General features: G+C 41.0%; 1 protein-coding gene across 1 annotated transcript; it reads left to right on the top strand.

Moving 5' to 3' along the window:
- The first annotated feature begins 2344 nt into the window (after window positions 1–2344).
- On the top strand, window positions 2345–12907 carry LOC144699821 (uncharacterized). The gene is made up of 5 exons (XM_078571107.1): window positions 2345–2501; window positions 7723–7802; window positions 8495–8874; window positions 10030–12526; window positions 12813–12907. The coding sequence occupies exons 1-4, from the start codon at window positions 2449–2451 to the stop codon at window positions 10156–10158; spliced, it is 642 nt and encodes a 213-aa protein (XP_078427233.1). The 5' UTR covers window positions 2345–2448; the 3' UTR covers window positions 10159–12526; window positions 12813–12907.
- The last annotated feature ends 9018 nt before the right edge of the window (window positions 12908–21925 follow it).

The following is a 21925-nucleotide window of genomic DNA, read 5'->3' as shown; positions in this document are numbered from 1 at the left end:
TACTTGTAATCCTGTGTTTCCAATTTAAATAACCGTCAGAGCATCATAAAGCTAATTTCAAACTTATTCCTTTTGAAAATGTTATTTTTTGGAATCTGAATTTTAATTATCTCATGGTAGCTTCATGTTTGAATAATTACTGGTGAGGGAACTGCAAGGAATTCTTTAAATCGTTTATAAAGAAGAGAGCTGTATAAATTTCAATTAATTTGGTTGCAGGTGAATATATAGCGAAAGGTTTTTGTAACTTAAAAATACTTCTGCTGTGGCTGCCTTTTAGAGGATTACTAGGAGACCTACTTCTGGGTCTCATTTTGCCAAAGACTTGGGGCATGGGGTGGTCACAGAATTCAAACGAGCTTGTTTTCTGGAAAACACATTGTCTTTTGTTGCTGGCCCTTCATACTAGCCCAGTGAGTTATGGTAACTGTAAGTGTAAACTTGTATCATACAAATGTCTAAAAAGCATCCTGTTTTAAACAAAATTAGTATGCTCTAAAACAGTTTGTGAAATAAAATGTTATAAAGCAAACAAGTAATAGGGTTATCTATACACCTGAAATAAGATGAATTTGTCCTGCCTGGATGAGTGCAGCTCCCACAACACTCAAGCTGGACACCGTCCAGGACAAAGCAGCCCGCTTGGTCAGCACCCCATCCACAAACATTCAGCTTTACCAGCGACGCACAGTAGCAGCAGTGTGTACCATTTACAAGGTGCACTGCAGGAATTCACCGAGGCTCCTTAGACAGCACATTCCAAGCCCACAACCACTACCATCTAGAAGGAGAAGGGCAGCAGTTAGATGGGAACACTGTCACCTGGAAGTTCCCCTCCAAGTCATTCACCTTCCTGACTTGGAAATATATCGTATTTCCTTCACTGTCGCTGGGTCAAAATCCTGAAACTCCCTCCCTAATAGCACTGTGGGTTTACCTACATCACATTGACTGCTGCGTTTCAAGAAGGCAGCTCACCACCACCTTTTCAGGGACAATTAGGGATGGGCAATAAATACTGGTCTAGCCAGTGAAGCCCACATCCCGTGAATGAATAAAAAAAAGCCTTTGTATGTCCAAGCTACCTCTTTTGGAAGGAAGTTTTTAACATATTGCTACTCGATTGCAAAAATTCTTATCAAAATAGTGTTAAAATTCCACTTGACTATAGATTATACTATGTGGCAAGGTCGCGAGAACACTCTTAAATTTGAGCCTCTAGAAAATGAGGGGGACAAAATCCAGTGTGAGGTGGTGATGATCTGAAATGCATTCCTGAAGGGTGATGGAAGCAAGCTCAATAGAAACTAAAGGAATTGGATAAAAATTTCTGGGGGGCTGGGGAAAGAGTAATTTGTAGGTCTTTAGGGAAAGGGTGGGTGGATTAACTGGAGAGGCTATTTTCTCCTGTGCTTTAGGATTATAATTTCTATTCGAGAAACTGAAACTATTAGAAATTAAAATAATAAATCTTGAATATTGTCCTGCAAATTATTGCACCAATTGGGTGAATGCAATTTGCTATAATTGGGGAAAGCCTATATCAAAAATTATCCATATTAACCTGTGGCTTGTTGGGATATTTACTGGCTTGTGCCAAATTTGCTTGAATTAATCCAGGCTAAAATTTGCAGAATTCCAAGTTGGACTAAAATGCCATTCTTATAAATCAGCAGCTGATGAGACTATTATTGTTACATTAAAATGACAAGTTGTGGTTGCACTCCTGAACATTGTGATTAAGTGAAACAACATTGAGTGAATCGTGGGTTCACACAGGAATCAATGTTAAAACCAGTTATGTTCCTTTGGATGTTTCTCACCCGGTAAAAAAAACAATATGCATTGAAATACTGCACCAAACATGTATAGCACTGTACATTCTTAGGTGAAATAACTTGGAAAACAAAATACATCGCTAAATATAAAAGAAATACAACAAACAAATTCTTCTAATTTTAGTTAATGTCCTTGCCTCTACATTGCACTTAGATTGACCAGACTCCATCTAGTGGCAGAGGTTTGTCTGTGCAGTTGGCTGCTGCTACCTGCACTGACCAACTTGTGCCACTAGATGGAACCCAGGACTTAGTGAGGTTTAGGAGTGAAGTCAGGAGCCAATGAAGAACATAACCTGAGGGCTCAGGCAAGAACAGAGGCTAGGAGGGAAAATGGGGGAGTGGGAGGATAGTTATCAAGGCTGGAGGGGACTGAAGGCAAGGATGAAAAGTGCTTTGAAGTATTTTTCTACTTTGGAGATGCAACACAAATGTGAATAGTTGCTATTTAATTGTATTTGACATGTTCCTGCACATGGGGCAGATTCTAAATTTGTGCTTCTATCCTACTTGCCTATTCTGCAGGTGGTGTAACTATTTCTGTGAGTTATCCTTTCCTGCTTGGTTCTTTGAGCTACACTTTTTCCAACCGCATTTGAAAGAATTAAGTATGACTGCTGCTGTGAAACTGATTCCTTTGACTCCCCCTGTACAGCGAAGCCGGTAAGTGTTTTGACTTCAATTTCAAATGAAAGGGCATGCATGTTGTCAAGAGGAAAAAGCCATTTGGTCCAATGTGTTATGTTAAACATGGTAAGGCATAATCTTTTCAGTAAGTGGATGATTTGAGTTCTAATCCAGTCGAACCCAAGTGCATCTCCAACAAGGGTGGAGAGAGATCTGCCTGCTTGCATTTCTACTTCCCCTTGTCTGGCTATTTCCCCACTCCCTCTTTCAAGCCCAGGGAATGTAGGGGCAGGTTTGAATTTTTGTTGCTGCACAGGCTGAATTTGAACTACTTGTGAATAGGACAAGGGTCGAACATGGGACTTTACTGTTCTATCCCATTCTCAAACCTGCCCCATCTTGTCTTCTGGAAGAATGATTTGTATTTAGTTTCACAAATACCCACATATAAATGCCTAGATGTCTATCCTTCATATGCAAACTTGCACAAAACATGTTAACATGGACTCTGGGAAGCAATACTGCGGAACTTGACTCGCACCCATCCACTGACACTTGCTGGAACGTAATCAAGATCCCTGAGGACATTGAAGTCAACTGTTGTCTTGCCTGTTTCCTGAAGTACACAACTTCTTGCCAGATTTGATAATCTTCCCATTTTCATTCTACCTAGGAAGCCATAAATAAACTTCTGCACTAGTACAACAAGAATTGACAGGAAGAAAGGACTTTAGAAATTGATAACCTTTTGAAACTTCTTTGCGAATGGGAGAACTTCTATCTGACAGGATTTATCAAGGCACTGATTTTATAAGGTCCTGGATGCAGTGAAGAAAGTAAAGACAGAAAATGTTTCAGAGCCAATTATTAGACGGATTAAACCAAATTCCATTATTTTTGTATGAAATCCTTGGATACTTTCAAGAACGGGCTTGCGTTCCCTGAGTCCATCTCTCTGTAATTTGAGGCACTGATTTGATGACTGAATATCTAATAATCTATTACATGGGATTTTTTTTGTTGTTGGAACATTTACTGGAATTTTCAGTGTTCTGTTCAACAATTCAATCTTTTTCTGTGAAAACTGCAAATGTTTGTGAAGAGTGATTCAATCTTTTTAAATTTTCTTTTGTTTCTGTGTTCTTGTAAGTTAGCACCTGTGGGGAATGACCGTTAATTAACTGGCGGGCATAACTTTCAAGGCACAATGTTCCAATGGTTGCTATGTTCGATTCTACCTAGGAACAGGCAGGTCCCTGTTGGGATGTTTTGATGGGTTTCTCAGATTGGTTCAAGGGTCAGTGAACAGTTAGTAAACAGTCAGTCGACAGCAATTGGAGGAGAAGAAAGTGGCTAGCTCCATACAGCTGAAGTGCTGCTGTTAGGCCTGAGGACCTGAAGGCTCAGAAGCCCGCGGGGAGCTGAGATTGCGGCGGGTGTCGCTGGCTCCATACTGCTGGGAAGTTAGGGCTCGGGAAGCCCCAGCAACTCAGTGGAGCCATAAGGAAGCTGTCTGCTGAAGAGATGGCAATTGGGGCAAAGGAAGGCAAAGGGGTTCTCTTCTAGGCAGCTGGAGACCTTGTATTGTGCCAGTGATTAGATACTGGAGTGCCGCCTTGTGAATCCTGTGGGATGCAGTTTTGGGAGAAGCGATGGAGCAACTGCGAAGCGAGGCAGTCTGAGTTGGAATGGCTTTTGAGGGAAATTGGCGGCCAGATCTTTGAAAAAAAAGAGCTGAAATCCCTCGGAGATGGTTTTAAAGAATTTGTGACTCGTTGACATCAGGGTGGGTTGCTGCAAAATTCGTGGGATCTGTCTTTGTTGTGTCTGCTGTTCAATGTGCTGTTTGTGGTGTGTTTGACCATGGTTTGCCTGTTAATTCGTGTTTATATGCTAATTCTGGATCTTAGAGTATAAGATAGTATTTACAGTTTGACGTGTGTGTGTGTTCGTTCTGGTCTGGAATTGCAACAGAAGTTTAAAAAGTACAAGCTCTTGTGCTCAACAACAGACTGTACGAAACAGTAATATACATAAGAATAAATGTTATCCCTGGAAGTGACTGGCTTGACTATGACGACCAGAATTAAGAATACTGATCTCTACAGGATACCAGCTAGTGTCTGAGCTGCTGAAGAACTACTTGTAAAAACCAAAGCTGCTTTTATTTTTTTTAAGTGACTTCTACCCCGGTTTTAAACTTCTGCCACCAGAAAGCTATTGTTTACAAATAGAGTGAGGTTTTTGAACATTTAATACATCTGAAGATAAGTCTCCTTGAAGAAATTGGAAGAATGCTACTTAGCAATAATTTTTTAAAGTATTAATATGCTATTACAAGGAACTGAAGCTATCTTGAGGAGTTCGGTATTTTCCATGTCTTGCTGACTTATCCGAAAGTGCAACTAAACTGTCTCATGAACTGACGTCTCTGCTTCATCTGTTTTAAACTTGTTTTCACATGAAGATGACCTGAAAAGTTGCTGCGGTGTTTGACCTGTTCATGTTAAGTCCAGCAGGCTGTGATAGGCTAAACAGTGCCATCTGCAGAAGTTCTCTGAAGATGAAGCGTTTTAAAGAGAAAGAAAAGCCACAACAAGTACTTGCAGTATTTGAGTTGGTGGTAAGACCGTGCTCTGCTAAATCTACATTGGTAATACATGGATAAATTTGAGTTTTGGAAAGCTTGTGATTCTCTGGACCCCTCCTACTCTTACCAACTATGACCCTCTTGCAAAACAACTTGCCTCCATAATTCACCTCCCAAATGCAACTGGGTTTCCTCCATATCACTGAAATGGTCCTAACCAAAGTTATGAGAAGCTTTTTGTGATAGGTACATTCTCCTCCTCGGTAACCTCCCTGCCCTCAGTTGGCCCCACCTCTCGCTGTCTGCTTCTCTTTGACCATTGGGGCAGTACAAGAATAGACCACTTGTCCAATACAGCCTTAGATAAGTTGCAGTTTCTACTAGCTAAACAGTGAAGATCAAAGCCATCATCTTCAGTTCTCATCAAGTCCATTTTCCTCCTGGCTACTATCTCGGGCTTAGCCAGACTGTACATAGCTTCTTGTCCCATTTGGAAAGCTGAATTTCTGACTCTTATCCTGTCAATCACAAAAACTGACTTCTTCCATCTCTGTAATACCTCCTCCAACCTACAGCCTCTGAGTTCCTTATCCATGCCTATGCACCATCCCAACTTGGTCATTTCAGTGTTCACCTGGCTAGCCACTCACATCCCAACTCTAAACCATAGCTCATCGAAAGTTCTACCTATGACCTACCCTTGCTCTCATCACTCATCTTCATTGACCTGTATTTCCTGGCCCTCACTGCCTCAGGTTTAAATCTCGTCCTTGATTGTGTTTTAATTCCCCTTATGGCCTTTCTCCCATCTCTCCTCTCTCTCTCTCCCAAGAACTTGCTCTTCTGTCTTCGGCCTTTTGTGTTGCCCTCCCTTTATGCCCCACTTTTTTTAAACTGTACCTTCAGGTTCTTAAGCCACACACTTAAGAAACCCTCTGCCTCTATTTCCTCCTTTTGAGACCATCCTTAAAACCAAGCCCTGATAAAGCTTGGTTACTTCCTAATCCTCTTGTTCCTTTTATATTTATTTGATTGTCTGTCTAGTTATGTTAAAATGCTATAGATTTTCTAGCTCTCTTCATATTTGGAATTTTTCAATCCGAAATATTAAAGTGTCCTTATAAAACTGCCTTGTAAATAGGTTTCATGAATGACCTCACAGTTTTATGGTTTATTCCTGTCACACACACACGCACACAAGCAGTTGTTAAAAGAAAATTATGTTTATTTAAAGTGTATTCATGGTAATCAAGGGAATATTAATTCACCATTAAGGCTGTAAAAATGTTCTGATCTTGGTTCTATTCATGTTTGGTGTTGAACATATTTTTGCCTAACCTTTAGTGTACCTGTTCCATTTTGTTTTAACTTACTGCCTAAACAAAGCAGACCTGTTATGCTCCCAGTGCTACTAATTTGAGGGGGCAAGTTTGAGGAGAGATAGTAAACACCATCCTTTTCTTTGTTCCCCTCCACGCTCCACGTTTAGATGAAACGTAATGCTGTAAAACACTGAAAACCCTGACATTTTTAGCACAATTGCAGCAAATTTTACTGTCTCTCAACCCTGAAACTTGGCACCACTATTTGCTATCTTTACAATGAAGACAAAAATGAAATGATTATTACTGCAGATTTGAATATTGCACTGAACTTTTAGAATGAATATAATTGGTGTCACTGGACGTGCTGCTTTAGGCTGGTAGTAGATAATCCAGTTTCATTGGAAATAATTGATCAATTTAGTCCTGTTTTTGGTGGTGACGAGGGTTGAGAAACTGGTGTAGTTCTGCTGCTGTCCTAAGTTTACAGCTTTCATTTTTGGTAATCTGACACAGCAAATTCACTTATTGTATCACTGTTATTCCAAGTATGCCGAACTCCCAATGTATTCTAATTCTATTTAAGAATAGAAATGTTTAGAAGCATGAACTCCACTGTTGGGAGAGTATAGACTTAAAACTATATGGCTCCTACTTTTATTAAGCATGAATAGAAGTGGGATCAGTGAATATTTTGAGCATGAATATTGTCCTAATTTTGTAAAAGTGCTGCACTATCTGTACTTATTCTGTTGTACTGATGAACATTTTGTGTACAATGAATAAAAACTTCTGGGTGTCAAAGACCAATATACTCTCTTTTTATTGTGACAATAGTTTTGTGTTAATTCTGGGTGATGTCAGCGCACTATTGTTCACATCCAAACATAGTTAACTCAACACTGGGAATGAGCCATACCCAATTTGGTTTTTGTTTTTTGAGCTAGTTTTGTCCAGTTCCGAGCAGATGAAATGAAGTCTAGAAGTGAGTTCTTGGCGTTACGTGATACTTACTTCTAGTATGCCCAAGATCTAAAGGAACAAAGCAAATACAGTAGTTAGATTTGCTTCATGATCACAATAATTGAAAGGTGTAATCTTATTTGATCTTAGCATCCAATCTCAAAATGAGAACGTCACACTTGTTGACTTAGGTATGTTCTCACGAGCTATTTAGAATCCACGATTGCTTTACATTATGAAATAACATTTTATGATCACTTTGAATCAGTTCATGTCCTTGTGTATACTGATAGAATTCAAAAATTCTAGTGTTTGACTTGAGCAATTTCACCTGTTTGTGTGTAGTATAGCATATGTAAATTTTTATTTTTGACTTCCTTAGGAAGGACTGTGGTAAAAATATCACAGGACCAGAACCAGGAGATAAATCTTACGTAACTGACTTCTGCAATCTGAAACCAGGTAAAAGGCTTCATTTATACAAATTATTATTGTGTATGGGCTAAAACCAGGTTTTATGTCTTTTTGCACCCTCAATTGTAGAGAGAAACATTCTCTCTTTTTCCCCTTTTATCTTTTCTTGCATATTGCAATGTTCTCTACTTGAGTGGTCGGTAGTCACTTCAGATCTCCTTTTTACAGGAGCTTGGTTTTCAATTTCATGAGCACATCTGTCTGTTTGGCTAGCTTGCTCACTTTTTGTTTATCTTCCACCCAACCACCCAGGGAGTATGTTCTTATTGTACATTCCCCGACCCCAGCTCTTTCACATCCTTTCCTGAAGATGGTTTAAAATTGTGCTGGAGTTTAGATCTGCCTGTGCCAGCAACCTCTTTGCAAAATGGCTGCTTTTGTAATTGGTTCAGTCATCAGTATTCCCCATTTGGGATGGTGTCAAGTGAAATCTGCTCTACATATGTTCCTTGCAGGTATCACTAGATGACAGAAGGAGACAGGCTTTGGTTTTTTTCCCTCCTCTATACCCCCAGCTCATCTCTTGATTGCTTTCCTAGCTAAAATTGGCTAGCTCAGTGCACAAAATGATCAAACTGAAATCTTTCTAAATTGCATATCTCCAGCACCATATTATCTAGTGTATTTATCCACTGAATGGGTATTTGATTTCAGATATTCATAACTCTTATTTAATCTAGGTGGAAAGTATCTACAACTGGTAACAAAAAATGTGAGCACCCACAAAGGAAAGCTTATACCACTTCCTAAGAGCTTGCCAATTATAATTGGAGACCTGGATGATACAGTTTATTGGGGAAGGCCTGACATGGTTAAATGTTGGGAGGATCTCTACCTGCCGCAGAGAATGGAAATGGTGGTCCTGGGTACCATTGATGGTTATCCGTCTCTAGCTCCGGGGCTTCAACTTGTCATTCTTGCTGGAAAGGATGGTCCAGTATTTGCCTATGAAGAGGAAATGTTGCACAAAATTGCCAATAATTTAAAACAGCTCTTTACGGAAGGCGTGACATTCCCTGGAACTGAAATCTATGAATATGGCAAAGGTTTCAGGCCAAAGGTAAATAAAGTTTTATGGTGACATTAGGGTTCTGTTTTCTTGTGTGCTAAAATTCAGCATGGTATTGTGAAGACAACAATATTGAAAACAAGGTTCACCGTAAGCCATGAAAGTTCCTTATTGAGCAAGGAACCTCTGAACCATTAAACACATGGCTTTATCTTTTGCATAATCAGTTTTATGTCCTTCATTATAAATGCCTGAATGACACTAATTGTTTTGAGATCTGTGATTAGCATGAACATTTAATATTTCTGCATTTAACAGATGTACTTTGCAGTATGGCAGCTTTAACTCATCATTGACAGAATATAATAAATGGAGTTTGCAGCAAACAAGTGCTCATAATGCAAAACAAGCTCCCAACACTGATTGGGATCTTTGTGGAATTAATCCCAGAGTTACCCTTGCTTAAGTGTTATTGGGTTCTTGCTTTGTTGCTATTCTGTACTCCTAAAAGCTGTGGCAGAAAATACTTTTTCAATTCTTTCACTGTATGTGGGTATTGCTGGTGCGGCCAGCATTTTTTTTTATTGCCCATCCCTAATTGCTGTTGAGAAATTGGTGGTGAGCCGCCCTCTCGAACTGCTGCAGTCCGTGTGGCGTAGATACACCTTGGCCCCGTTGAGCAGGGAATGCCAGGATTTTGACCCAGTGACAGTGAAGGAACAGCAATAATAGTTCCAAGTCAGGATATTGTGTGGCTTGGAGGGGAACTTGCAGGTGGTGGTGTTCCTATGCATCTGCTGCCCTTGTCCTTCTAAGTGGCAGAAGTCACGAGTTTGAAGGTGCTCTTGAAGAAGCTTTGCTGAGTTGCAGTGCATCTTGATGATGGTATACACTGCTATCACTGTCAGTGGCAGAGGGAGTGGGTGTTGAAGGTATTTGGGGTGCCAGACAAGCAGGCTATTTTGTCCTGGATGATGTTGAGCTTCTTGGTGTTTGAGCTCACCGTGCTTTTGCTGATTCTTCCATTGTTTTTTTTTGCAATAACATTTAAACTTCATGGAGCTAAATGTTTTGCTGATGATGTGTCTTCTACAGTATGCCTAGGGCTAAAGTATTTATAATGATGTGAATTCTTGTCCATAATCTCCAAATCGCATAATACAATAGCTATAAAGATATAACTAATAACTGTTCCAATTACTTCAGACTAATGAAGAATACCAATCAGCCCTGAAGGAAGCAGGATTGGAAAAGATTTCTCAGGACACGAGGAATTTCATTAGCAAGAATGCAGCTGAAATGAGGCAACTGATTGATGATTTGAATTTCTTGTAATTTCTTGGTCTTTGAGTGGCGAACTCGGCTACCGTACTAATCGAGGAAGGTTGGTGTCAGTAGCCACCTCAGGACATCCCAACCGGTTTAATACCTTTTTGGAAGTGCAATGTTCAGTTTGTGCACAGGTACCTATGCTAATGCGAAAATGACCATGTAACGTGTTAGTATTGATTTTGAGGGATTATTTCCTTGTTGCACTGAAATGGTGACTGAGAAACTGAGGCCGCACTTGCTCAAATGTCTCATGTCAAAGACTCCGCCTCTGACAGAGCAACACTGACAGTGTTACCCTGGAATACTTACATTTCTATTTGTTCAACTCCCTTCTAACTTGAGGTGAGAATGCTGATGGAGGAAAGGGTTAATGCACAGGCTGGCTTTATTCCAGGATAACCAGTCATGAATTTTAAATATTTTAGTTGTTTTTGCCCTCTTATTTTCTTCCCCCTTTATTTTTTCAATTTTTACTGCTAATTGAAATATCTCTTTATTTTCCCTTTTATTTTGAGTCTCTGCACTTTTCACATTCTAATCCGAAAATGGGATTTGCCTTGTCTAATTGACAGTAGCCTTGAGTCCTTTTGCATTGAGGTTTAGGGTGACTTGATCAGGTTTTTCTGGACCACACTCGATGTGTAATTGCTTGAAATTCTTGTGTGGCTTCATGGTAGCTTTTGAGAGGTATTATTGCAATATGTATCGCTGAAAACAGACGTTGAAACTTTTCGTCTTGCACTTCAACTGATGACTGCAAGACGAAACTTTGTGCCGTTTTTGTAAGCGATATTTGATTTATGTACGATCAAACAACCAGCCTCAAGAAGGTTTGCACCCAAGGAAAAGATTTCATTTTGTTTAGATAAAATTCAATCGGTCCTTTGAAATAGTTGTGAAATTATACACCTGATGGGCACCCAAGGTAAAGATTTTGTTTTATTTAGCTAAAATTCAACTGGCCCTTTGAAATACCTGTGAAGTTAAGCACCCAAGTGTGCACCCAAGGTAAAAATTTCGTTTTGTTGAGCTAAAATTCAATCGGCCCTTTGAAATACTTGGGCAATTGAACTCCTAATGGAACTACAAAATTAAAATGACTGAATTTGTTTAAATATATATAGATCACACTTGGCACTTTGGACTTGACTGGTGCCCGCACATCACCAACAATATTCCCAGCTTCAAAGCATGATTGGCAGTTACAACCTTGTAATTCTTACCTGATTTAGTTATGTGGAAATTTGAGACCAGGAGATGACACTGAGCAGTCAGTATTTCTACTTAACTGTGGCAAATAGTATTTGTCTTCTCATTTAGATCACTGTTCCTCTGGGAAACACCTGATAGCAGAATATGTTCACTGTATATCAGTGAACATTCATGGATTGACCAATTGCAGTGCTGATTCAGTGATCCCTTGAGTTCCTATAACTTCCTGGCCAGGATTTTCCCCTTGGTGGTTTGGGGGCAGGGCAGGACGCGGGATGATGTCGGGAGGAACCCCTGACGTCATCCTGGTCCATTTAAATCTTCAGGAAGGTGGTTGGACAACGAAATCAGCTGTTCGCCCACCGACCTGTCAATGGCCATTTAAGGCCTTTGACAGGCTAATTAACCTTGTTAAAGACCCTGCCCGTCCAACTTTAAGGCTGGCTGGCAGGCAGGCCAGGAGCCCCAGCAGGCTCCAGATTATTCATGAAACTTAATCCACTGGCGGAATGAAGTTTCATGTCTGTTTTTTTACAAATTTAGTAAACTTTGTGTTTCTTATTAACATGTCCCAACTCGTGTGACATTGTCGCATGCGGGGGACATGTTAATAATTTTAATATTTCTCTATTTTTTGACTTATCTTACTTGTCGGTAAATTCCCTGAGACAGCACTTTGCCTCAGGGAGCTGCCCCATATTCGGGATGGCTGGAGAAATGTGACTAACACCTGCTGCTATGTAAATCTTTAATTCCATGGTGAGACAGTTTGGGGGTAGATTTGTAATGCATTTATATAATGTATAATTAGCTGAGAATTTGATATTGACTTTTGGAGCTGTATATTGAAGCTTTGCTGATTGCTGAAGACATGGGACAATGTATTGACTGACTGGAGTATCTATAAGAAAATCAAACATGATGGAATTTGATATTGACTTGTGGAGCTGTATATTGAAGCTTTGCTGATTGCTGAAGACATGGGACAATGTATTGACTGACTGGAGTATCTATAAGAAAATCAAACATGATGGAATTTGATATTGACTTGTGGAGCTGTATATTGAAGTTTTGCTGATTGCTGAAGACATGGGACAATGTATTGACTGACTGGAGTATCTATAAGAAAATCAAACATGATGGAATTTGATATTGACTTGTGGAGCTGTATATTGAAGTTTTGCTGATTGCTGAAGACATGGGACAATGTATTGACTGACTGGAGTATCTATAAGAAAATCAAACATGATGGAATGTCATAAAAACAAAAAACTACTGCGGATGCTGGAAATCTAAAACAAAACAGAATTACCTGGAAAAACTCAGCAGGTCTGGCAGCATTGGCAGAGAAGAAAAGAGTTGACGTTTCGAGTCCTCATGACCCTTCAGCAGAACTGCAAAAACTGACCCTTCAGCAAGAACTGATGGAAAGTCAAGTGGGCAAGCCTTCAACATAAATGAACCTGGAAAATTCATTTGTTCATCCCCATGAACTGTAGTGGTATGCAATCCAGTGGATGTTAAAATAAAAAGATGTTTTGGTTTTTTAAAAAATGCTTTTTTGTTTCCTATGTTCAGTGCTGGAAAAGCTTGAATAGATTTTTAACTTTTTAAACTGATTTTCAGCTGATCACTATTGCAGCTTTTGGAAAACTGCATTAATACATTTTTTTTCTCTTGTAAATCTTAATGCCCCAAATGTATGACTGGCTAAAGTCTTTCTAATGTTTGGGAGAGAAGTACTAAATTAATTGAAATAACTTGTTCCCCAAATGTATGACTGGCTAAAGTCTTTATAATGTTTGGGAGAGAAATACTAAATTAATTGAAATCATTTGTTCTGAGTTTAAACGGTTTTAGTGCATGTTATTCAGCTGAGATTTGGATACCTGACCACAAATGCTTAAATGGACCTGTCCTTGCACTGAATAAACCCCAAACCACTTTTAGCCACTCATTGAAAAAACAGGTTGATTGACTTTACAAGAAATGTTAACTTTGCAATTTATTTGGATATTAACGTGTTTTAAAGCCTGCCATACAGATTGTGGTTGAATACAATTTTGCTGCTGCTGCTAGTAACCCACAGTACACCATGGATGTCCATGTTGGTGCTGCTGCACCTGTTCTGATTCTGTCCCATTTAGCTTTGTGGTCGTGCCACACAACATGCTGGAGGATGCCCTCAGTGTGAAGATGGGACTCCACAAGCACTATGGGGTGGTCACCTCTGCAAATTCTGTCATGGAATTGATGTATCTGCAACAGATTGGTGAGGACAAGGTCAAGTATTTTATTCCCCACTTGGTGTTCCTGCTTCATGCTGTTGGCCCTTCACACAAAATCTTAGTGCCCATTCCCAAGCCTGTTTTGTTCGAATGGGATGGTAAAGAATGGCTGCAAGGTATAGTATAGTGGTATTGTTACTGGACCAGTTATGTTCCAACCCTGGTTCAAATCCCACTGTGGCAGCTAGGGGAATTTCAATTTCAATTGATAAACCTGGAAAAAAATGCTGATCTCTGATCCTAAAGCTACCAGGTTGCTGTGAAACTACATTGGGTTCACTGATACAAAAGCAAAATACTGCATATGCTGGCAGTGAGCAGTAAAAAAACAAAATGCTGGAAATATACAGCAGAGCAGGTGGCATCTGTGGAGAAAACGCATTAATGTTTCAGCTAACAGCATTGTGGACTGCAGCAATTCAAGAAGGCAGCTCACCACCACCTTCTCAAGGGCAACGAGGGATGGGCAATAAACACTGGCCCAGCCAGCGAAGCCCACATGCTGTGAATGAATTTTTTAAAAGCTCTGATTTTTGAGTAAGTTGTTTGGTGGGGAGGGGGCATGGGGATGGTGTGGTGTGGAGAACAAAAGGTCTGGGTTAGGGTGGAGGGCAGCAGTGATTAAATGGCAATGGGTTTAATGGGAATGGTAACAAATACATTAAAGAAGCAAAGGATATATCCAGTTGAGGTGTGAATGGCTGAATGCAATATAAATGAAATCTGTCAATCTCTACTTTAAACAGAGTCAATGATAGCTTCCAGAGTCCTGTGGGGTAGAGAATTCCACAGATACACAGCTGTCTGAGTAAAAACAAATTCTTCTCATCTCGGTCCTAAGTGTCCTTTGGAGCTGTGGCTTTATACCCCTTTCTGACCCTGGTGTCTTGGCATATAAACGAATGCCTTAAATCAAGTCATCCAATTGGATTATCAATCCCGCCCTGGGCCATGCAAAGACAACCTGCACGTGGTCATTTCCAGCTCTTAGCAGGGGTGTCTTCAGGCACCTACCAGCAATGGATATGATTTCTGTATCTTGTTACGGCAAGAAGAAAGCCATTCACATAAAGCCAAGGGACCATTGTCAGTTTCTGTAATCGGTGGCTGGTGGTTAACAGCTGCCCCATTGACATGTCTTGACATGTATGTGTGTATCCTCCAATCTTCATTTTTTTTTAAAAGGTCCATTTAAGCCTCAATGTTGTTTTTGTTCAGAAATCTTTGTCTGATATTCTCCGCACTCTCATGTTCTTACCATCCGGTTTTGAGTTCAAGACATTGATCCACCTCACAACTGGTTGCATTTTGACAGAAGTATAAATATAATACATATACGGATATACATACAAACCAACAAATTAGGAGTAGGTCACTGGGCCTCTCGAGCATGCTGCACCATTCAAGATCATGGCTGATCTGATTGTAACCTCAAACCCACATTCCTGCCTACCACTGATAACCTTTCACTCCTTACTCTGCCTTAAAAATATTCAAAGACTCTGCTTCCACTGCCTTTTGAGGGAGAGAGCTCCAAAGTCTCTACCCTCTGAGGGAAAATATGATTGTCTTAAATGAGCAACCCCTTATCTTTAAACATTGACCCCTACTTCTGGGTTCTCCCACAAGAGGAAACATCCCCTCCACATCCACCCTGTCAAGACCTCTAAGGATCTTAACGGTTTCAATTAAGTCGCCTCTTCCTCTCCTAAAGTCCAATGGATACAAGCCCATCTTGTCCAACCATTCCTCATAAGACAATTCCCCCATTCCTGGTATTTGTCTAGTAAATCACCTCTGAGCTGCTAATGTATTTACATCTTTCCTTAAGGGGACCTGTACAGTACACAATACTCCAGGTGTGATCTCAGCAGTTCCCTGTACAATGAAGCATAATCACCCTATTTTTGTAATCAATTGCCCTCACAATTAGCTTTCCTACCTGCGTATTAGCCTTTTAATGATTCATGCTCTGCAAGTTCTCACCATTTAGATAAGCTTTTTTGTTTTTCCTGCTAAAATGAACAATTTGACATTTGCCCACATTATACTCCAATGCCCTCTTCACAATTTACTTTCCTGCCTATCTTTGTGTCGTCAGCAAATTTAGCCACCATTTCTTTGGTCCCTTCATCCAAGTCATTTCTATAAATTGTAAAAAGTTGACGCTCCAGCACTGATCCCTGTGGCACACCACTCATCACATCCTGCCAACCAGAAAAAGACCCATTTATGCCATATCTATGCTTCCTGTTAGCTAGCCAACCTTCTACTCATGCAAATGCTACCCTACAGCATAACTTTTATTTTCCAAAATAACCTTTGATGTGGCACTTTATCAAATGCCTTCTGGAAATCAAAATACAGTACATCCACTGGTTCTGCTTTATCCTTCAAAGAACGCTAATATATTGGTTTAAACATGATTTCCCTTTCACAAAACCATGTTGACTCTGCCTGATTGCCTTGAATTTTTCTAAGTGCCCTGCTATATATTACATTTTTAATAATAGTTTCTAAAATTTTCCCTATGACAGATGTTAGGCTAACTGGCCTGTAGTTTCCTGCTTTCTGTTTCCCTTGCTTTTTGAATAAAGGAGTTACATTTGCTATTTTCCAATCTAATGGAACCTTCCCTGAGTCAAGGGAATTTTGGAAAATTAAAACCAGTTCATCAACTATCTCACCTCTTTCAAGACTCTTAGGATGAAGTCCGTCCTGATCTGAGGATTTGTCAGTCTGCAGCCCCAACAATTTGCTCAACACCGCTTCCCTGGTCTTTGTAATTTTCCTGAGTTCCTTCCGTCCATTTCCTGATTTATAGCTATTTCCAGGATGTTACTTGTGCCCTCTATAGTGAAGACTGAAGCAAAATAACTAATTCATCCGCCATCTTCCTACTTTCCATTATCAATTCCCCAGGCGCACTTTCTATAGGACCAATGCTCACATTGTTATCTCTTATTTAAATATCTATAGAAACTCTTACTATCCATCTTTATATTATTAGCTAGCTTTCTCTTGTACTCTTAATTTTTCCCTCCTTATTAATCTTTTTGTCATTTGCTGTTCTTTATATTCTTTCCAATCTTCTGACCTGTCGCCGTCTTTGTGTAATTATATCCTACTTCTTTAAGTTTGACACTGTCTTTAACTTCTTTAGTTAACCATAGATGGTGGGTCTTCCTCTTGGAATTTTTCTCATTGGAATGTATATATTTTGTGTGTTCTGAAATATCCCTTCATTTAAAAGAATCAAAAGAGGGCCTTACAGCATCACAGAAATACACAAAATATTAAAATGCCTTACGCCTCCTTTGTTCCAAAGAAAACAACTCTAAACTATCCAACCTTTCTTCATATCAAAAATTCCCCAGTCCAGGCAACAACCTAAGAAGTCTCCTCTGTATCCTCTGTAGTGTAAGCACATATTTCTGATAGGTGACCAGAACTATATGCAACACTCCAGCCTTGGCATAACTAGTGCTTCATTGAGTTCCAGCAAAACCACCCATAATGTCCCAGACGCCACCATCACCATCCCTGGGTATATCCTGTCCTTCGAAAGGACAGGCCCATCAGAGATGGCAGCACAGTGGTATACAGTTGGGAGGGAGATTCCCTGGGAGTCCTCAACATCAACTCCGGACCCCATGAAGTCTCATGGCATCAGGTCAAACATGGGCAAGGAAACCTCCTGCTGATTACCACATACCGTCCTCCCCTCAGCTGATGGATCAGTTCTCCTCCATGTTGATCACCACTTGGAGGAAGCACTGAGGGTGGCAAGGGCGAAGAATGTACCCTGGGTGGGGGACTTCAATGTCCATCATCAAGAGTGGCTCGGTAGCACCACTATCGAGCTGGCCAAGTCCTAAATGACATAACTGCTAGACTGGGTCTGTGGCAGGTGGTGAGGGAACCAACAAGAGGGAAAAACATACTGGACCTCATCCTCAACAACCTACTTGCCGCAGATGCATCTGTCCATGACAGTATCGGTAGGAGTGACCATCGCACAGTCATTGTGGAGATGAAGTCCTGCCTTCGCATTGAGGAGACCCTCACTACCACGGTGCTAAATGGGATAGATTGCAAACAGATCTAGCAACTCATGAGGTGCTATGGGCCATCAGCAGAATTGTATTCGAACACAATCGGTAACCTCATGGACTGGCATATCCCCCACTCTACCATTACCATCAAGTCAGGGAATCAACCCTGGTTCAATGAAGTGTGCAGGAGGGCATGCCAGGAGCAGCACCAGGCATGCCTAAAATTGAGGTGTCAACCTGGTGAAGCTATAACACAGGACTACTTGCATGCCATCTGCATAAGCAGCAAGCAATAGAGCTAAGTGATCCCACAACCAACGGATCAGATCTAAGCTCTGCAGTCCTGCCACATCCAGTCGTGAATGGTGGTGGACAATTAAACAACTCACTGGAGGAGGAGGCTCCACAAATATCCCCATCCTCAATGATGGAGGAGCCCACACAGCAGTGCAAAAGACAAGGCTGAAGCATTTGCTATAATCTTCAGCCAGAAATACCAAGTGGATGATCCATCTCGGCCCTCTCTGGAGGTCCCCAGCATCACATGCCAGTATTCAGCCAATCTGATTCACTCCACGTGATAACAAGAAATGGCTGAAAGCACTGGATACTGCAAAGGCTATGGGGCCTGACAATATTCTGGCAATAATACTGAAGACTTGTGCTCCAGAACTTGCCCCGCCTCTAGCCAAGCTGTTCCAGTACAGCTACAACACTGGCATCTACGCAGCTATGTGGAAAATTGCCCAGGTATGTCCTGTACACAAAAAGCAGGACAAATCCAACCCGGCCAATTACCATCCCATCAGTCTACTCCATCATCAGAATTGTAATGGAAGGGGTCATCAACAGTGCTATCAAGCTTAGCAATAACCTGCTCAATAATGCCCAGTTTGGATTCCATCAGGGGCACTCAGCTCCTGACCTCATTACAGCCTTGGTTCAAACATGGACAAAAGAGCTGAACTCCTGAGGTGAGGTGAGGTGAGAGTGACTGCCTTTGACAACAAGGCTGCATTTGACACAGTGTGGCATCAAGGAGCCCTAGCAAAACTGGAGTCAATGGGAATCAGGGGAAAACTGTCCACTGGTTGGAGTCAAAACTAGCACAAAGGAAGATGGCTGTGGTTGTTGGAGGTCAGTCATCTCAGCTCCAGGATATCACTGCAGGAGTTCCTCAGGGTAGTGTCCTAGGCCCAGCCATCTTCAGCTGCTTCATCAATGACCTTCCTTCCATCATAAGGTCAGAAGTGGGGATGTTCGCTGATGATTGCACAATGTTCAGCTCCATTCACGACTCTTCAGATACTGCTGCAGAGCATGTCTAAATGCAGCAAGACCTGGACAATATCCAGGCTTGGGCTGACAAGTGGCAAGTAACATTCGCGCCACACAAGTGTCAGGCAATGACGATCTCCAACAAGAGAGAATCCAACCATCGCCTCTTGATGTTCAATGGCATTACCCTTGCTAAATCCCACACTATCAACATCCTGGGGGTTACCATTGACCAGAAACTGATCTGGACTAGCCATATAAATACTGTGGCTGCAAGAGCAGATCAGAGGCTAGAAATTGTGCAATGAGTAACCCACCTCCTGACTCTCCAAAGCCTCTCTACCATCTACAAGGCACAAGTCAGGAGTGTGATGGAATTCTTCCCATTTGCCTGGATGTGTGCAGCTCCCACAACACTTGACACCATCCAGGACAAAGCTGCCCACTTGATTGGCACCACATCCACAAACATTCACTCCCTCCACCACCGACGCATAGTGGCAGCGGTGTGCACCATCTACAAGATGTACTGCAGGAACTCAGGGACAAAGGCAGCAGACATTTGGGATCACCACCACCTGGAAGTTCCCCTCCAAACCACACACCATCCTGACTTTGGAAATATATCGCCGTTCCTTCACTGTCAAAATCCTGGAACTCCCTCTCTAACAGCACTGTGGGTGTACCTACACCACATGGACTGCAGTGGTTCAAGAAGGCAGCTCACCACCACCTTCTCAAGGGCAACTAGGGATGGGCAATAAATGCTAGCCCAGCCAGCGAAGCCCACATCCCATGAATGAATAAAAAAAAATCTGCCACATGGAATCTCATCAAAATCCTTGCTAAAATCCATATAGATCAAAATGCACTACCCTCATTGATCCATTTTGTTAGCTCGTCAATATATTCAATCATGTTAGGCAGATATAATCTTCCCTTAACAAATCTGTCTTTGATTAATTTGTGTCTTCTAAATGAAGATTTATCCTAATCCTCAAAATGTTTCCACCACCAAGGTTAGACTGTCTGTAATTACTCAGTCTATCACTTTCTCAGTTTTTTAACCAATGTTAGCAGTCCCCCAGCCCTTGACACCACAGCTGTAGCTAGGGATGATTGGAAAATGATGGTTCCAGCCTCAACTATTTCATCTCTTGCTTCCCTTAACAGCTTAGGATACATTTTGTCCAGGCCTGTGGATTTATCCACTTTCAAAGATGTTAAACCCCTTAGTATCTCACTATGTTAAATTTCATCGAATATTTCACACTCCTCCCTGGCTGCAATGTCTGTATCATCCGTCTCACTTGCGAAAATAAATGCAAAGTATTCAGAAAGAACCATACCAATGTCCTCTGCCTCCACACGCAGGCTGTCCTTATAGGTACCTTTTTAGGTATTTTATTTGCTAATATTTTTCATACCTTTTCTGCTTTCCTAATTTCCTTTTTAATTTCACCTGTAAACGTTTTATGCTCCTTTGGGTTTTCTGCAGTATTGAGTTTTCAGAATCTGTCATAAACTTCCTTTTTTGTCCTCTCCTTTAAACCCTCTGACACCCAGGGAGCTCTGGATTTGTTCGTCCATTCTTTTTCTTTAAGGGAACATACTTGTTCCAAATCCTGCCGACCTCTTCTTTGACTGCCTTCCACTGACATGGCACCAATTTACCTTCATGTAGCTGTTTCCAATCTACCTTCAGCTAAATCGCATTTCAGCTTACTAAAATTAGCCTTTTCTCCAATTGAGAACCTATATTCCTTGTCTGTCATCCTCCTTTGCCATAACTACCTTAAATCGACCTGAATTATGATCACTTCACCAAAATGTTCCCCGTACTGAAATCCTTTCCACTTGCCCAGGCTTCATTCCCTGAAACTAAGTCCTGAACTCCCCTCTCTCTTGTTTGGGCTTGCTAGCTACAAACTGAACTGTTCTCCTGATTGCATTTCACGAATTTTACTCCCTTTGTGACTTGCACACTACTTTTATCCCAGTTAATATTAGGGTAGTCGAAATCCCTCTCGATTACTGTCCCATTGTTTGTGCACTTCTCAGATTTGTCGACATATTTGCTCTTCAATCTGCTTCAGACTTTGCTGGCGCAGTCCCAGCAGCGTGACTGCCCCTTAAGTTAACCATAAGGATTGTAGATGTGCACAATGGGAAAAAAAATTCTCACTGGCTGCACTAAGTGTACAGTTGATTTGCACGCTACGTCTAGCCCCTGTACTCTGTAGGTTTTAGTGAGCCTGTTTGACGCACGTTCAGCGTCCAACTTCTATTCACTTGCACAAAAACACTGAAGATGAAGTGTATTTTATTCAATGCGCCTTAATGCCTTGATTTCAAAGCTGAGTTATTGTGCAATCCAAACCAATGCAACATGTTGCTTTGTCCCTGCCCTTTACAGTATTTGATCGACGTCGTCACAGAGGGTGGGACTTTAATAAGTTTCGTTTTCCACATTTTGACGCCGCGTTTTGTGGGTGACTATGGGAAGGAGGGCTTCATCCCTGTTGTCCATTCTTCAGGAAAGTGTTCATTGTGCAGGCTGGTTGTGACACTGGTCATTTGTTTCAGCATAACAAAGGTAACGCCAGCACCTACTCAGATTTCGATCTGGAATTTCAGCACCTTTTTCAGTTGCGATGTTTTTTTTTTATTACTTTTTATTTATTCTGTATGTTCACGCGGGTATACGTTTAGCCGAATGTGGTAACAAAATATCCGCTAATTCGGGGATGAATTCTTTTCTGTTGGGTTATTCGCGCACTAACCTGACTTCCTTGTTGAAATTGTCATGTCAGCTTTATGAAATAACAGCGCCAGCTGATTTTTTTTTTACCAATCTGTCAAAGTGAAGTAATTATTTCTCATTATGCACCAGGCAAGTAAATTTGACTTTAACCTTTGTTTTTATTTGACAGCTGA

Source organism: Cetorhinus maximus, chromosome 24, assembly GCF_964194155.1.
Source record: "Cetorhinus maximus chromosome 24, sCetMax3.hap1.1, whole genome shotgun sequence".
NCBI classification, from domain to species: domain Eukaryota; kingdom Metazoa; phylum Chordata; class Chondrichthyes; order Lamniformes; family Cetorhinidae; genus Cetorhinus; species Cetorhinus maximus.
This window is presented reverse-complemented; position numbering and strand designations above follow the sequence as displayed.

Excerpts from the sequence above, each read along its gene's own strand:
- LOC144699821 (XM_078571107.1), top strand. The coding sequence starts at position 2,449 with ATGACTGCTGCTGTGAAACTGATTCCTTTGACTCCCCCTGTACAGCGA. Across the intron at positions 7,803-8,494 it reads CTTCTGCAATCTGAAACCAG|GTGGAAAGTATCTACAACTG; the intron begins GTAAAAGGCTTC and ends TATTTAATCTAG. Across the intron at positions 8,875-10,029 it reads GCAAAGGTTTCAGGCCAAAG|ACTAATGAAGAATACCAATC; the intron begins GTAAATAAAGTT and ends CAATTACTTCAG.